General features: G+C 36.3%; 1 protein-coding gene across 1 annotated transcript; it reads left to right on the top strand.

Annotated features, from left to right (window-relative positions):
* The first annotated feature begins 116 nt into the window (after positions 1–116).
* On the top strand, positions 117–19,060 carry LOC105440996 (interleukin-17D-like). Its single transcript, XM_030988798.1, has 2 exons — positions 117–155; positions 18,530–19,060. The coding sequence occupies exons 1-2, from the start codon at positions 117–119 to the stop codon at positions 19,058–19,060; spliced, it is 570 nt and encodes a 189-aa protein (XP_030844658.1).
* The last annotated feature ends 165 nt before the right edge of the window (positions 19,061–19,225 follow it).

Here is a 19,225-nt window from a genome sequence, read left to right on the forward strand (position 1 = left end):
CGCAACGACGCGGCGACGTTGTGGGTGCTGAGAAGACAATGTGTTGCGGTTAGCTTGGTGTTCTTTAGTGCTTCTCCAACATCCCCCGTTGCTAGGTACGTGCTTAGCCAATAGCAATGGGTATCGCGACGGATGAAAGTTTTAACGGTGGAGAGGTAAGAGAGAAAAAGAGACTCTAAAATGTTCGAGAAGCCGGGGAGTGAGAGAAAGAGATTTGGAGAGAGCAAAGAAGAGACGAACAAATAAAAATAAACAATGGATAAGAAAGAGAGAGAGAGAGAGAGAGAGGGAAGTGTACATATATATATATACATATACATATAGATAAAGTTCATGTCGTATTAATACAATAAACACAAACTGTGCTCAAATTAAAGAAGGGGGGGGGGGTCGGCGAAAGGCATTTGAATAAAAAGAGACACGATGGAATAGCGATGTCTAGAATGCAACTAGAAATTCGAAAGATATGAAAAGATAGAAAGGTTTATCAAAGAGTAAATGCACTAGAAAGCGGCATACATGAGTAGAACGGAAGAGCACTAAAGCGTTCATAACACATAAAGTATATGATAAACTTTAATATGCCAATTAATGGCGTTGTTTTGTTTCGCAATAGCACAAATAAGAACGTGAACAAATCATTAAATGCCTAATTGTGTTGCAACATACAAATTCCATATCAAATGATAGAAAATAATCACATTCCGAAAAAAAGAACTAGCATATACTATGTATACTCTCGGCGATTCACGGTATGTTGTTTGTATAACCAAGTATTACTCAAGTGTATTGAGGAATTGCAAAAAGTAAGTGTCTGCAAATGGACTCTCATCTTATTTCATGTTTTTTTCCTTCTAATTCAATAATAAGGAAAGCTATCGGCTTGAAGCAAACAAAAGATTTTTGATTCATTTGTTTGTTTTAATTAGTAAAACATTTATATTACGCATGTAATACGTAATCAGATTCACATGAATACATATCCTGCAAGGTTATTTTAATATGCTAATACAAGAATGAAGTATGTATGACATACGAAGAATACTTAAAAGAATAGATACATTTTTAAAATAACAAAATACATACCAGAGAGAATATACAGATAATATAATCCAATTGTATCATCCTGTAAGAAATGCAAGAATCATGAAGAGATATTGAAAAATAAATAGTATTAGTATAAGTTTTATTAGCGTATTTTTTTTCTTTTTCCTGTTCTTATTTGTTTGGTTTAATTCTTAGTATTCGTCTTCTTCTCCTCCTCCTCCTCCTCCTCCTCCTCTATTCCTCTTCTTTGTTTGGAATTGCGGAAAGTCTCGCTTCTAAAGCGTAATATATTAGTTTTCTGTAGGGAAACAAGTCCCTCACTTTATTGCTTAAGACATGAACACTAAAAGTAAGCTACTTTAGGTATGTGTGCATGTGTGTACAAGCTAAAGGTTACTACCGAGCAAGACTCTCTATAGTTGGGACTACATGATGAACATGATTATAAAGCGAGCAGATTTGACATCTTTTTTAAGTGTATTCATCTTAAGGCCACTGATCCAAAAAAATCCCCCTTTGTGCAGATACCATGAAGCTGTATCGAAAACTGAAATAATGCACATTATCAGTTAAAAACTGATCTCATCTCCTCCAGAATTTGAGCCTAGGCTACCTTTAAACGATGAGTGTTGATTCACCTTATCGTTATTGGTATTGACATTCGGAGTCATAATGAATGCCTTGGTAGCTTGAAAGCGTACGTCACACATAATGGTTTGTCACCTTTTAATCTCCTCCACGCGAATACCAGTGGCGAAACAAGGGCTTTGTAACATTCGGGGGGGGGGGGGGATGGCTGAGAGCATCAAGTTCAGTGAAACGTCGCAATTGGAACCAATTTATATAATCCAGTACACATAATCTTGTAAAAGCCTTGTATAAAGTATTTATATCATGATTATGCTAGACGGATAATAATAATACAAATATTATGGATATAAAAAGCGATTATACGAAATACCGTCTCTAAGCGCTTTACATATATTACTCCCCCGGTTCGTGGGACTCCGAGGAGGTATTATTTCTTTGTGATCACCTTGAGGGCATATAGCGATTACTTACACAAGGGCTTTCGTCATCTTACCAGGTCACAATTTCCTACTGGGTATCAAGTGGCAAATGTAGATTAATACCTTTCCACAGGACATTAGTGTCGTGTCGGGGATCGAACCCACGACATTTTATTTCAAGTCAAGTGCTTAAACAACTCGACTACGACATCTACTGACTCAAAATGAATACAATCGAGTGACATCCACCACACCCCCTCCCCATCTCCCCTTTCCCCTTTCCCCCGCTCTCTGTCTTCGCCGCTTAAAATAGTAAACCTTTCGATCATTCTTGAGAAAAGACAGCTTCACGCAACGGCATGAACTATACCGTAACATCTGCCCCATACCGCAATTGTGTTGCATGCACATTTTATATGAAATCTACAACAAGCACAACTTATTTCCTCAAATAAAGCAAAGCTTTGATGTAGACTTGATCTGGCATTGAAATAGTTTATATATTTATAGTCGTATAAATCATGATTTTATAGAAAACTTTCAATTCAATTTCGTTTAATTATAAACAACAAAAAAATAATCAGTTAGCCATAAGACATAAGTAGATATTCGTCATGACAATAGACCATACACATTGTGGCAATAAAAATAGAATAATGTTAACATGAAAGGCTAGTGTATCCATGCAACATCTTTAAAAAGAAATACGGATTGTGTATTGCCCTAAGAAGATCCATTTGGAATGCCAAATAGTGTATTTATAGCACAGACACCCAGACTTCCAATCCATTTTCTTTATAAATTGTGTTAGTATTTTTTACAACACGGGTTCTGGAATTTAAGAGTAATCCGATTGGTCAATTGACATCACGTGGGCGTGCAATAGTTGTTCCCATCGTGGAGAAAAAAACATCAAAAATTGAAAACACACGCTCGATACCTGCCGATATCGCTTCCGCGTAATTCAGCCAAATTGAATATGTGCATAATTTTCAATATCTAGATCTAGAATATTCTAGGCCTAGATATAACTTAGATCTAAATATAATATCTATATACTCTGGGTCTTATTGTAAGAATGTATTGCCGACCTGTCTTATAAACAAATAATGCACTGTTTCGCTCGTGTGTTAGGGCAGTTCCAGTGCACTAAGGTTAGTCAGCGCATTATCACCTATGTGCACTGCCCCAACTTCGTGCACAGGTCTTGCCCTAACACACTCGCAACGGCATTATTTGTATAATAATATGCAATTACGTAATGTTAACATATATCCAAAGGGGACATGTAAGGCTACAGAAATCGCGCAAGGGTTACTGGGCGAATGTTTTTGCTTTTTCCTTCTTAGAAAGTGCCCTAACAGTCTATATATATCTTGTTATTAATATATCTTATCATATAATATGGATGTATTATCTGATTAGTTCAAGGAAGTAATTAAGCAAGTACATGTCTATTAATACATGCATTTTTTTTTTTAAAGAAAATGAAAAAATATTTTCCCCTAGATCTATCAAGATTCTCCCCATTAATTACGAATCATTATAAAGGTTGGAGGTCGAAGGCCAAAGGCAATGGCTAACCACGACATCATAATAATCCATTCAGCCTGTTTACACGAACATTAACGTAATTTTGAAAAATAAATGTATTTTTTGTTATCCCAAATCCCATCTCACTACTTTTCTCTCGAATAGTAGGACTACGCCCTATTAACTGAAAGTATACTAACATTGGTATTTATTACGTACTATATTATATATAGTAGGGCGCTTTTTGTTTTTCCTGAAACTATACTAAGATTTCAGAAAATATATATTTGTTTATCCATACAGACATTCTCAACATGTTGAAGGAAAATCAGCCACCTCCCAGACATGCACACACACGCTCACGCACACGCACACGCACGCACGCACACACACACTCACAAAATAAAAATATAAATGACTGCCATGTATCAGAAATGGCATGTGAGGCTACGATTTGGCGCCTTCATTATATCGCATGATACCTCGCGGTAAGGTCTTGAGAGGCACAAGTGTGTACCCTTTTGAATCCACGGGGCACTGCAAGATAAATACAAATACCTTCTCTTCGGTTGTAATACTCTCAACCTCCGGTCGAAAAATAAGAGCATAGGGGAGAACAAATTATATAAAGCTCGTAGAGATGATGTTTTGATATTAAGCTCTCTATATATCCGGGTGGTTTGTTGTTGTTGTTGTTTTAGTAGTATTACTAATAGTCTCATAACTACTACTGCTACTACTACTTCTACTAATGCTACTACTATTATCATTATTACTATAAAACATTATTAGTAGTAGTTACTATTCTTTGAATTGTTGGGGTTGTTGTTATGAATATTTGTATTATTTTTTTTAAATCATTATTATCATAATTATTATTATTTTATTGTTGTTGTTGATGCTGTTATTTTTGTCACTCCGATGAATCGAAAAATCAGCACGTACGAAATACAATAAAATAATCTAAATTATATGACTGACAGAACAGAGAAAAAAGACAATAAAAACATGTAGTTAAGGGGGATGGATACATTTTGATTAGAAAAATATTTATTATACCCGGCAAGGTCGCTTTCCTTATTAACATTCCATCGATCGTGTTTTTCATGAATGATACATGATGACAATGAATAATTATAAAGATTCATAATGATGATATATATATAGCTCTCTCTCTCTCTCTCTCTCTCTCTCTCTCTAGAAGGGGAGAGAAGTCAAGCCAGGGACGAAGTTGTGGGACCAAGGTTAATATAGTGACAGGTTCGCCATAGTCAATTAATATAAATACCTGTTCTTTTTATCTTTCCTTTTACTTTTCGGTTTTTAAGTACTGAATTGAATGATTTGTAGCTGAATATTGTAATAAAATGTATATAGACATAGTTTTTTCAGTGCAAACATTTTAATTTATCGAGTCTTTGGTATGTAATCATTCCAATATACATTTTTTTATTTGATTTTTATATCCGCATTTTTCCCAAATATAATATAACTGAATAACAAGGAACAAATAAATGTAAGGTATAATACAACATAAACAAACAATAATTTCTTCATGTCAAAATGTGTTTTTTTACATAATATATGTACATAAATAACGAAACTTAATATGTCCATTATCATAAATTTAAAGTATTATCCGAACTATTCTGTTGGAAAAGTGCAGGAGACCACAATCATAATCAAAGCTGGACAAGGATGACGGCCTTGACAAGCATGGCGGCCTAACGTTTAATAATAACGTAATATAAACTGTACATTAAAACGACGAAACTAATCAAAATAGAACAGTAGATAAAAACATGGGGTGGTATTCCGGTAGCGCGTACTAAGTTAGCGCGTACTTAGTTAGTTCACACTTCTAAGGAGTGCCTGTTGCAAACTAATTTACCCTGTACAGATTATTTTAATCCTTCAATGAAAAGTGTTCAAAAAAATAATTTTGCAATGAAATGGGAGGAAAAAGATAATATGAGTATGAACTGAATTTCAACAAAGTTTTTGGTAGATTATCTTTGTCATGAATATTGAAGGAGGAAGATGAAACCTAGCATTCCATAGAAGTGTGAACTAAAATTCTTGTTTAGTCTGGACTTAGTCCCGGCTTAACTTATGAGAATACCACCCATAGTGACGTATATTATCGTAAAGTGAGAGAAGCTGAGCACAAGATGAGACTACAATCCGTTTTTTATGGAAAAACAAGAGTGACTAAATGTGGAATTTGGCTGCCCAAAGCCTGTTGAGGCAAAGTTTCCTCATTTTGTAAGAAATGGATACAGGGCTGCGTGGAGCTCACGCGTTTATTTGAATCAAAACAGTACTTGACCATTAGCGCGTTTCAAGTGCGCCTGAAACCGTTCCCGCGTTATTTGCACTTTAGCCTCGCGAAAGTGTCGTGACCAATAAAAACGCACAGAACTATGCCTGCATTACGGGGCTAAACAAATGCCATTAAAGCCTAGGAGTAGAATATGTTTGGTTTACACAGTTCATTCAAACCTATCACCCCTTTTAACAATTCACATGACGCCTCCCTTTCCTACGTGTATAACCCCTTCTTTTCACAACGTTTTATCCTCTTTTTTCCCGTCTACTTATTTTTCGTGGAGGCGCCAGTTTCATTGAAGATGCAAGTTTCAATATCGAAAGAAACGCGGAAATTGCATTTTAATAAACTCCATTCTCGGCAAGACATTAATCCAAAATTTATTTTACTTTAAGTACTCCTGTTTTATGTAAATTGCTCGACATGCACGGTAATGTTAACAACATTTTAAGAATATAATGTTACAGAAGAAGTATAAGACAATGGCATTGTATATCAAATTCCAAGTATATTATTCCAACAGCATTAGGCTATCAAGTTCATATTACCATGAAACCGATATGCGTATCCACCACTCATTAAATTGCGTATGATGAAGTTTATCTTAGAGATTATTATCAATTTACTCAAATGCAGTCCGTCGGACATAACCTCCGGTCGAACTTGATTAAATGAAACACGATGGATATTTTCGTACAAATGTCAAACTGGGATTAATTAATTCAAACGTGATAAAATGTCCCGGTAATCGCATTTAATTGCCGATCTCGCCAACTAGTCTTCGACCACAGACGTTATGTGCCTCAATTAAATAACCGATGTGTCTCTGTGTGTTCAAAGCAATGGGGTGGGGGGGGGGGGGGGGTGTCATTGAAAAAAGGTTTGATTGGGGCTTATGGGCACTATTCTTTATTCACCCCCCCCCTCTCTCTCTCTCACTCTCTCTCTTTCTCTCTACTTGTACCAATTTGGATAAAATATTACCACCAAAATTAAATAGAAATATGAAAAGTTTGTAGAAATTTATTTTAGTCAGTTTATTGTAATTATTCATTCATTCTGTTCGTGTTATTAAGATACTTACATCTTGTCCTACATGCTTGATTTCATTTTATAACATTGTTGCTATTTTTTCTGCTGTAATTTTTGAACGTGCTTGGCGCCACTTCATTAACATTTATAACATAAAAAGTAAATGTATGGTAATACATTGGATGGTTAATAAATTGCAGATTCATTTCTAAAAATAGTCGAAATCGTATACATCGTAGCAGCGAAAGTCCTTACATGAGAAACTCCCACCCGGAAATTAATATGAAATGATGAAGGCAAACCCGATTGATTTCGTCATTCGGAAAGCAATAATTACTCAATGATGTCTAAATTACAGCCAAGGACGCCTGATTGAGGCAAGCCCTTTAGGTGAGGTACGACATGATTATTATCGAACAGTCGATGTATGGCTGTTGACAAGTTCATCAGATAAGGCCATAAAGAAAGGGACATGCCTTTTTTGTTTGGGTAAGACAGGTAGAGAGTGAGATGGAGCCGGAGAAAAAGGGTTGGAAAGAGAGAGAGAGAGAGAGAGAGAGAGAGAGAAAGAGAGAAAGAGAGATTCAAAGAGGAAGAAAGAGAAAGATATATATAAAGATATATATAAAAGAGACATGGGGGGGAGAGAGAGTGCGAGAGAGAGAGAGAGAGAGAGAGAGAGAGAGAGAGAGATATTTGTTGATTGTTGACAAGTTTATCAGATAAAGCAATATAAGCAATAGTTTGAGAAGATGGGAAAGGCAAGAACAGAGTAAGAGAGGTGTATAGAAGGGGATTGCGAAGGAGAGCAGGAGGTGGTGAAGAAAAAAAGTGGCTGTTGACAAGGCAATGCAATATAGATTAACGTTCATAGCCAAGTTGAATAGATACCTTAGAGAGAGAACGAGAGATGGGGAAAGAGAGGTAGTGAGAGGGGGAAGAGAGAGGGGTATGGAGAGATAAAATAAAGAGGAAGAGAGAGAGAGAGAGAGAGAGAGGGGAAGAGAGAAAGATAATGAGGGGCGATCAAGGAGGGAGGGGTTATAGAAAGACTGAGAGAATGGGTAAAATAAATGGAAAATAAAGTGCAGCACTGTATTGGGAGCTTGTTTTGGCTTGAAAGAAGATGGATGGGGAGGTTGATATGAAGTGTTAGGGTAGACAAAGAAAAAGAGAGGGAGAGAGAGAGCAATGAGGGAACGCTATATAAGGATAACAAAAATAGATGTTAAATAGACCAAGTGGGTAGAGAAAGGATGACGAAACAGGTAGATCGAGCTGATACGAGGAGTGATGGAGAACAAGGATGGTACATCCGCATGGTATTTTGAGTGTGCGGGTGAGTGTGCGTGCGCGTGCGAGTTAATGTGGGTTGAGGTGAAAAATGAACAAGGGTGTAACAAGACACAGCGGCCTTGAATAGACAAAGATAAAGAGAAAGAGAAAGAGGGTGAGGTATGAATAGATGGAATGAAAAAGAGAGGGAGCAGGAGTGAAAAGGAGAGAGGGAGATATACAGAGGGATAGCTAGAGAGAGATAGAGAGAGAGAGAGAGAGAGAGAGAGAGAGAGATAGATAGATAGAGAGAGAGAGATAGAGTGCGCCATAGTGAGGGGGAGAGTGATCGAGTTGAGATGCAAAGGTAGGGTGAGTACGTGTCAGGTGGGTGATTTCCTGGGAATGGGAGTGTGTTAAATAGAGAGAGGTAACATATCGGGTGAAGAAATAGACGGTGAGGGTGCGTGTGAGAGTGTGCGGGGCAGAGAGATTTATAGGTGTTAAATTGTTAGGATGTTTGGGTAGAAAGGTATTCAGAGTGAACAAGAGAAACAAAGAGAAAACATAATTATAAATATAAGTATTTCGAAATGAAAGTGACACAGGTGAAAAACGTGTTAAGTGTGCCTGAGTTTGGGTATAAAAAACGATAGCTGAGATAATAATCATAACAATGATTTTTATAATACCACAGTTACTCAAAATATTTATAATAATTATAATCATAATAATAAATATTATTGTTACAAAAATGATACTATTAAAAAAGAACAACAACAAAACAACAATTACCATTTTTACGAAGACATATCAATCAAAGGGGATGCTAGAACCAGGGAGGTGAAAGAAAGGAGTAAAATCAAGACGCTTTTCTTTGACCCCATGCTCCAAGCCGTCGAAAAGTTATGCGCTAATCTGCAACTGTTGACCAGGTGGTGAGATAAAGGAGCGCATTAAATTTCAGGATTTCCTACATCAGACAATGGTATCCCAGCAACGGGTCGCTGTTCCTTTCAATGATTTATCAGCTGTTGTTGAATGTGTATTGAGTGGAGCAAGCGAACACAAACTTGTGTAGTTTCATCCCTTATTCCAAATGCAAAAAATACAAGAAACAGGCGAAAACACGTCTTATCAATATTACAGTAAGTTGTTATCGAAGATTGTAAATCATGGATTAAATAACGGGACATTAAAACAGGCACAAAATAGCGCATTATTCTAAAATATTGAGTTTTTGTCAGGATCTAATTTTTCTTTTACCAACTTTGGCTCAAACATTATAGAAAGGGCGGAGTACTACATTTGAGAAATTGTTTGATGCACTATCACTAAAATTTTGCCCTTTAATTTAATATTTTTTAATAAATGTGAAACTGGTGCCTGGCCTCCGAAATTCCCCGCAGTAGCGCGGCTAGGAGCATGGAACTTCAAAGCCATTTAGAATTGTACACATCCCATTGTTACGCTTTTAATTAGCACTCACGAATGCTTTTGAATAAATTACAAGAGTTTCCACTGCTTTCTTTCACCTCCCTGCTAAAACAAAACAAATTGGGTGAAACGGTGACTACTGTCTTTCAAAACGATATTTATGACTTCTGTCAGCCAGGGCTTTTCACCATAAGTTTAGATTAAAACTGAATCAACTAGTTTACTACCACAGTGGCCTCATTTACTGTATTTTACTCTGGGGATATCTATATTTATGCATATTTCATTGTTGTTGTGTTGTTGTGGGTGTTGTTGTTGTGGGTGTTGTTGTTGTTGTTGTTTGTTTTATTTGTTAGTTTCATTTTTTTTCTTCTGCAATGCTCTGGAATTGCCGCGCACATCAAATGCGAAATATGAGGAAAAAACAATTATCAAGTAACTATATCCTATTCTTTTGTTATCTTTTTCTATTTTGTTCTTCTTTTGTTTTGCTGGGGGTGTTTGAGATTGGCTAACAGACGGGGCAACAACCGCTAAATGGAAGATAAAAAGGTAGCAGATTGGATCAAAATAGAATAATATTTTTGACTTCAGTCATATTTAATTGAATCGAGAAAACCAAACTCTAAGTTTAAATTAGGGGAACACAAATTGTTAGATGGTAACGAATATCAGTGGACATCGAGACTTCTCCCCGGGGCGCAGTTCCCCTGCAGCATGCCGTCTTGAAGGAATCTCTTATCGAGCCGATGAGCATATTCTCTCACCTCTCAGGGGTGGAAGAATCGTTCGTAAGAAAAAAAGTAGTGCTTTGTTCCGTGTCACCGCACACGTTCTGTCAGTTATTACACGCTGCCACATGCGGCCAACTCCTCCGAAAAATAGTAAAGGGATAAGGGGAGGAGGGTCGGGCCGAAGTTCGGGGTAGAACACGCATTTAACCAGGAGTGCTAATTGGTGATCAATATGCGATGACAGGTTTAAGTTTGGGGCGGTGATAGTGGTGGGGGTGGTCTACCTTTTAGCCTGACGATTATTGAGAAGCTGGAGGAGAAACAATTTGAATGATTGGATTTAAAAAATATATATACATGTGCGACTTGTGACCAAGATCCAATGTAAAAGAGAATTTTAAGCTTCCTCATGAAAAATTGTTTTTCTTTCCTTTTTTTATATAAATATACAAATGTATTAATCCATTGATTTATCTCTCTTTCTATTTGTTCGATTGGCTTTCGGTTGAGTTTTGACATATTGTAAACATATTGTTATTGTAAAAATGATCGTTTTTCGTCTTTTTTCTACTCGATGCTGCATTACAAATACCATATGTCACATCATGATATTTACGCTTCTAAATAATTCCATGTATTACATGCCATGACTTGTATATAATAACTATTCACCTCGTAGCTAGAGAGTTATTTTTCAGAATGATTCTATTTATACAAGAATACTATAGTTCAACATTTGTGAATGCAAGCAGTCCCTAGACATGCTATTGTCGATGGTGCCGTTGCATATATCTTACAACAAATACGATATTACTTACACTTTACTTGTTGGTACTATAATCCTATTAACAAGACCATGTTCATGCCGAATTAGAAGCCTTCTCGTCAATGGGTGAGCGAAAGAGAGAGATGTCCTTTCTTCAAATCGAGCTGCTTCAATCAATTCTCTTCTTTTCCGTATCAGGCTGCATTTGGTGGTTTGACATTTCGCATGGCTGTGATTAGAATTTGAAATGAAGTCGACATGCCTGAAAATTATTCCATACTGAACGTAAAATGCAGTGGGTTTCGTTAACGGTAAATTTATACTTCACTTTCTTTCTTTCTAATAGCACAACAGAAAGTTGAAAGTCTCGAATTTAGATTGTTTTGTCTGCCCTATGGTATATTTATTACAGTAGGAAGTAATGATTAGCCGTCTCTAATAACATTTTTTTCTATTTCTATTTTTTTTTTACGACTGAAAGGAAACTTGTTTTCGTTTTCAATGGAATGAAGAAAAAATATAATTTTGGAAGTAGAAGAACCGTCAAGATATCCAAAGCACAATTCTTAATTTAAAAAAAATATGTAAAGGAGATAAAGAAGAAGTAGAAGAAGAAGGTGTGAAGGTGCCGTTGTCTAGTAGATACGTCATCGGACTGTGGGTCTCACGGTTCGCGGTTCGAGTCCCGCCGCGTCACTAATGCAAAGATGCAAGACATAAATCTCATTTTGGGGGATAACCTTTGATTGAACCTCATAAATATAGTTCAGTCGATTCGAATGCTGTTTCGTTTTGACATACGTTTCCTCCACTTTACACATTGCATTAATAAACGAGACGAGTGTGCGATAGTTGTATAATACCCCTGATACTCCATTGACTTTCGAATATGCGTATTATTTTAGAAAGATGATTTATTACGTCTTCACAAGGAATGTTGCTGACAGGTTAAACTATAGATAACAATTTCAGGATGCGGCTACATGACGTATTGAATATGATGAAGATGAAAGTGGTAAATTTATTTATCATTTAGGAACTGGAACAGTTTAAAGAGCTGAATTGATCATTGTCTTTTTTTAATTGGCAACAAATATAATTGACTTTGTTGTTTTAATTGTTATGATCAAATGTCTTCGAACAAAAATACATATTATATCTAATATGTTTAAAAAAAACTTATAATAATAATAAAGAAGAAAAAAAAATGTAAAAAGGAAAATAAAGTACATCTCAACGTGTTGCCAATTACACAATTTCAAATCTTATCTCCTTTTTGATTCCCGGGGGTAACACGAAATATGGTCTTACAACAAATTAACATGGACCCAATGTGTTCCGAATTATTGCGCTTTTTGTGGTATTTTAAGGCTTTTATTCAACAATTACTGATTGAGTTAAACCACACAATGTGGAATGCGGCATTGAAAAGGTTAAAATTATGAAATATACTAACAAATTTCAAATTTAACATTTAAAACAACGTGACCTGGATGACATTTTAGGAAAGTTATCTTTTAAATCTTTTAAATGTGTCTGTATTTATGCTTGTCAAAATTCACTCGCAAAGCTTCTAGGTTAAATCAAGCAATTCATTTATCATTCAAAACTTACAAAGCATAAATATACATGAACGTGAGTTACCTCACTGCATATTTTTCGTACGACAAACATATTACATCGTAATGCACTTCATATTTTGACGCATACTAAAAGACTAGGTATGACCTTAAGTTGAAAAGCATTTCAATTTATTTGTTTAGATCTCGCAACTAGATTTTACCAAAAGAAATGCATCTGTTTAAAAATAATTCAGGACCTTAGCTGAGATGGCTTACCCGGAAGATTGAATTCCTGATATGTATTCAATAAGGTATTAATTTTGTAATGAAATAATTATTTGGGTTAGATTAGTCAAACAAAAAATATTAAATAAATCCCCAAACTACCTAAATCTTTTAACACACATTTTAAATTAATTTAACAAATTGATGCTTATTGGCTTACGGGTGTACACTTGTCTGTAAAGGGTAACCTTAGAAACGGAAAAACAAGGCTATGGAAATACTTGGTGATTTGAAATATATATATAGGCTTATTTAATACTAAATATAGGCCTATTTAATACTATTTAATACTAAATTACGCGTCATTGGAAGAGCTCATTTAAAAAAAAAATCTTTCTCACCCTCCCCTTCTAGCTTTCTCTCTCTCTCTCTTCCTCCCTTTTCTCTCTCTTTCCTACACTCTCTTTCTCTTTCTCACTCTCTTCCTCTCTCTACTTAACCACCTCTCTCTCTCGCTGCCCTTCCCGTCTCTTTTTCTGTCTCTCTTTTTTTCTCTCCTCTCATAACTTCCGTCTACATAGTCAGAGAAAATATGATTATAGATTATATAAAACACAATATTGCATGTGCCTTTTTATGGTACATCCTGTAATGTTGTACGTGTGTATGTGTCTTTCACAATTTTAATAGCAGTCCCACCCCCTTCCAATTATCCATGATACAGAATGATGCATAATACTATACATAAAATCTGCAAGCGGGTTCCTCACAGTAGACACACGACCGGTATAATAAAGGAACTCATAAAAAAAAGTTCCAATAAGATCCAAGAAACCAACAGCCTACGTTACTCATAAATCAAATTTCGAACAGCCGTAATACATGGTGTTTTTCTCCAAACTGACGAAAAAGGGTATATCGATTCGACTAGCGTTATGGTTTAAATTAAACAATATTTATCAAATTAATAACAATGAAGTTTTGCAAATATATTCAACAAAGTCATCATGTGGATGTTTATTCAGGGTTCTGAAGTATAACGCAATCAATCGTAATGTCGATTGATTGTATTTAGCACTTTGCGGTGCCCCAAATTGTATTTGTGCCGAATGCCTTACCCTGTGTATGTGTACAGGTGTATTTGTGTGTGCGCAAGTGTGTGTGTGTGTGTGTCCCACAAGGTCTTGTGCTGGGACCTTTTTTGGAAAATTGTTTGTTCTTTTGAGGGCTTCAATAATAGTCTTTATTTAGGACTGTCATGGTAGTAAATATCTTCCTCTAATAATTTTCTTGTTTCCCTACTTTTTCCCCACTCGGTAGAAAGAAAAACATAAAGGAAAAATGGGGATCAATGCTATAAGCTTGATATGTAATTATATCAAATCTACTTGAATAAATGTGTTCTAAGATATAATAATGTTCGATTCAGATGCCATATGTCATTATATTGTGTGTTGGGTAGCGCCAAAGTACAACATACGATTTTGTATTGCCTAGTTTATGAACGAAATGACGCAGATCCATTTTACATTATACCAATAATACACAGCAGTGAGGGCATTAGTAAGAATTACCCGCACAAGGTGCCTTTGGAACAGTCTAACACACCCGAGGCGATAACCGCGGGTGTTTGGACTGTTTTGAAGGTACCGAGTGTGGTTAATTATACTTATGCCCGAACGAAATGATGTGTATTATCTGCTTTATAAGATTATGTTTTATTTGTTTTCTAAAATGATGTTTTATAAGACGATTTTACTAATGACGGGTCATTAGAATCGGATAATGACCGGTCATTATCCAAATTTCGCGTTAGACAAAATAAAAACCGTATCATGTGTACGCTTTCAACCAATCATTTGATTAGGATCCACGTCATCCTATTATAAAATTATATACTTTCGTATACGCAATGACTTATACGGAGGACAATTACTGATATAACCAATGACAACGGTAATTGAGGCACCATCTGGGTTTATGGACATCATTAATTCTAACTACGCTAACATATGAAAACATCTGTGCAAATGAGTAGATGGGTTACGTAACTTTATGTTCCAAGCATGGATTGACACGTTTCCCTTCGGCCCTCGATTATGTCTTTGCTGTTGACAAAAAATGGCAGCTCTAATCTTAAGTCCTGTAAACAATTCAAAGATTCATTTTGTTTCCATTGCCTGTTGGTGTTTACAATACAAATAAAACACGATAGAAATTGTTGATAGCGTTAAAGTAGTCACCCGAAAAAAATGCACGACAACTTATAATTGTGTACAAATAATATATGGATGGAAGATTTTCTGTTGAAAAGCACGATAATTTGCTGGAAAATCATGTATATATCATGAATAGGTGTAACATGCAATGTTGTGGCTAGCTATGTCCCGCATGTGACGTCACGAATATTGACGCCCTAGGACCGCTGAAGGCAGCAAATCTGGAACCAATTTTTTTTTTTTTTAGAGAGAGAGATGATTACGGCGGGCCCCAAACATATTTTGAAGAGGGAACTTGTGTGGGACGTATAATGGGGTATTTAAACTGCCCCAGAGTGGATTTTTCGAGAAAAACATATTGCGATCGTGTATGTTATAGTTCCTACAAAGTAAAACGCCGTTAAAAAAGGTTTAAATGTTATAATATAGAAAAATAATAATCTTCCGATTACACAGGTATTGCATAATATAATAAAGCTAAATATCAACTGGTTTGTAACTTATTAATTAATATAGAAATATGTATATATGTGTATATGTGTGTATTATATCAAGAGAGAGACAGGGAAGAGACTCAACAGACACACACACACATACGCACACACGCACACACACATACACACACCAGTCAAAGTCACAACGTAATGGCATTACAAAATTTCGCCCACAGAGCTTCTTCGTATGTATAGTGGAGTTCATTGATAAACTTTCAGAAAATCAATTATCAGAAAGGAAAATTCAATGCATTACTGTATTGCGTATAGACATCATGTTCGGTTAATGTATGCCATTGTAATCACATGTCAATAAATAATGGATCAGCTCGTTGAAAAAGCCTTTGTTTGATTTATTCATGAAAGTCGTTGTGATCACGACACTACATCAAATCAAATAAGTCAACCTTTCTTTTTATCTATAGTACATGTATGCCCCTTCCGTATGGTAGGACAAAAGGAGGAAAAAACGGAAAATGTGTTCTATTTAAAAGAGATCCTGACTTTCCTTGTTCCAGTAAGCATGTCCCAAATGCATGAATTGTATGAGTGCAACTAGGACGCCGGATAGAAATGCCTACAGTCACCCCGGTGTCTCGGCCTTGCGTTACGGATCACAAGGAGGTGATGATCGTGTGACCTACTGTTCCATTGATATTATATATACCCACCGCTCTGTCTATGTGTCTGTCTCTCACTGGATGTATGTATAAATATATGTACATGTATGCATCTATATCTCCACCTCCCCTCTCTCTCTCTCTCTCTCTCTCTCTCTCTCTCTCTCTCTCTTTCTCTCTTTCTCTCTCTCTCTTTCTCTATTCTCTTTGCTCATTCTCTATCACTCTGGTCTTCCCTCTTTTATCGCTCTCTCCTCTCTCTCTTTCTCTATTATATGAAATATATATACATATCCTTCTCTTTACTCATCCTCTATCTCTCTGTTTTCCCCTCTTCTATCTCTCTCTTGTCTATCTCTTTCTCTTTTTTCCTTTTCTATTTCTCTTTTCTCTCTCCTCTTAATACCTTTCTCCCCCTCTCTCTCTTCCCTTTCTCTTGCTCTCTACCTCGCTGCATGTCTTTTTTCTCAATGGATTTCTATCAGATTTCAAACATTCAGACAAAGGCGAGGATCGTCTACTTTCATTAATCACTCAGTGTGTCTCCTTCAAGGCAAGTTTGAAAGGCAATATTCGATCGACATTTAGCAAGACAGAAAATAGATCAACCCGTATTTTAGGCATCCGTAATCAAACCAGAAAATACAAAAGAAAAATGAAATATATATATATATATTTCTATTTTTTCCCGTGGTGGACTCATTTTAAATCACGTGAGCCATCCTGCCCGTTCCCTACAATGGAATTATTTTACATATGATAACATAGGAACTCTCTCTCTCTCTCTCTCTTTCTCTCTCTCCGTTTCCGTCGTCATCCGAAACGAACAACCATTGCTAAAAGAAATGCATCACATCGGCCAGTTGGCCTAAACATTAATAAATGCTACACATATCTCAAATCCCAAATAGATTAATAGAAACAATCGTAATATAGATAATGGTAATAACTAGCAGAACAAACGATGATTTTTGTTGTTGTTGTTGCTATTGATAGCATGGTTTTTGACAGAACAAGAATGGGGAAAATGCGAGGAAAATTGTATGAATTATTTCTGAAACCTGACGATAGAAAGAGGGGCAGATTATAAATAGAGAAGGCTATTAAAACAGAGGACGTTCAATCTAACGGGAAATGTAGAGAGCTACCCTTTTCATTAATTAAAAACAGGTTTTAGAAGGAAGGGATTACAAAAGCAATGGCCATAATTTGTTGGACATAAAGAAACAAAACTAATCAAATTGATTGTTGAATTGACCGAAACAATTTATATTTCAATCAATGTGGTATGCTTATAATTTCATGAATGGAATTTGCAATCATCGATGTGTATTTATAGACACATATTCACGTTTGCACACCTTTGGGAAAGCAAATCTGGTATGAAAAGGGGATTTAAAAATTAAAACATAAATAAATATCTCCTTCTTTTCTGAAAACATTTCAGGAGACTTACTAGTAAGCCGAATTATTTAAGTTTTTGTCATGAACGCAAATAGAATGAATGCTTTGGTTGAAAAAAGAGAGAATAATGTATTAGAGTTATATTTCCAGATCCGTCCCAAAAGGGTATAAAACGACAAAAACGGGAGAGAAAAGCCAACAATCACTCCGAGGACTCAGAGTTGCAATCTCACATCGAAGTTTATTAGCGGGACATACTCTATATCAGAAGGAATCCCATCACTGTGATTTCCACGATACAACTACAAAATGAATACTACAAAGGTAACTATCATAATGGCTCTATTAAACCTCCTAATAATGCACTTTGTAACTATGATTTGCGTTGGATACTTTATTAACAGCTTGACTGATTTGATCATAAAGAATATTCACATAGGTTCACGGGCTATGTATTTCGAAGGTTAAATTAAACCTTTCAACACAAATGATGTTTCACAGTTTTTCTCACTATGATTCTGGCTATGTTATTAATAGGTCTCCCTTAAAATATCAGAATTCTCTCTCCTTTAAAATGAACTCTATCACTAATTAAAATAAAATGGTTTGATACATACATGTACATGATCATTTTATTTTCCTTAACTAGGAATTGCTTGCTGGTTATAAGTTTGTCTAATGTCTCGCACAAAAGTACAAACTGTATACGCCATTTTAATGAAGATTGATTAAATACATTACTATCGCGTACTACATATGTACTTGTACAAGTACAATTGCTAAATAGGTTGTGTTTGTTTGATAATGAATTTGTTTTCACTTTCCTGTACATTTGCTTTCAGAACACCAAGACTGTGGTCCTTTTATTGGCTCTAATTGCTGCAAGTAGCTGCAACCCTGTGCCACTGACATGCATCTCCAATCATTCTCTCGCTCAGAGTGGCCTGTACCCTAACAAAGCTGCTTTTGCCGTCCAATCCTTTACTCTATCACCCATTGACATCGGTAGGAGTCAGTCCTCTACGTGCTCCAACACCATCTTCACCGGGATCTCCAGTGACGCCACTTGCCCATCGGGTACAGCTCCTGGTAGCACGTTGGTAGTCAACGAGAATGGCCTATGTCCTTGGACCTACGTGGAGTGCTTTGATGCGGATCGCATCCCGATGGCGTTGCAGGTGGCCCAGTGCCAGTGCAGCGGATGCCTGGACCCCTACACCCACACCCCGAATCCCAACCTTCAGTGCACCCCTGTCAAGAGGAACATCAAGGTGTTGAAGAAGACCCGGTGCGCAGGAGGGATGTACAAGTACGAAGAGCAGACTCTGGCTGTCCCTGTGGCATGTGCCTGCATGCGACAGAGAGTGGCCTAATCTGGACTGATCCTGGTATTCTGAAGATGTTTTGAACACTGTCCTACCCCAGGCACATCGACAAGAGGCTGAACTAGATATTACAATGGAGTCGATTTGTAGTCAGGATTGTAATATGATCGTTGTATAATATGTTAAACTTATTGATTTTGCAAAAAAGAAATA

This window comes from Strongylocentrotus purpuratus, unplaced genomic scaffold (genome assembly GCF_000002235.5).
Source record: "Strongylocentrotus purpuratus isolate Spur 01 unplaced genomic scaffold, Spur_5.0 spur5_scaffold_18, whole genome shotgun sequence".
Taxonomy (NCBI): domain Eukaryota; kingdom Metazoa; phylum Echinodermata; class Echinoidea; order Camarodonta; family Strongylocentrotidae; genus Strongylocentrotus; species Strongylocentrotus purpuratus.

Excerpts from the sequence above, each read along its gene's own strand:
- LOC105440996 (XM_030988798.1), top strand. The coding sequence starts at position 117 with ATGGGTATCGCGACGGATGAAAGTTTTAACGGTGGAGAG. Across the intron at positions 156-18,529 it reads AAAGTTTTAACGGTGGAGAG|AACACCAAGACTGTGGTCCT; the intron begins GTAAGAGAGAAA and ends ATTTGCTTTCAG.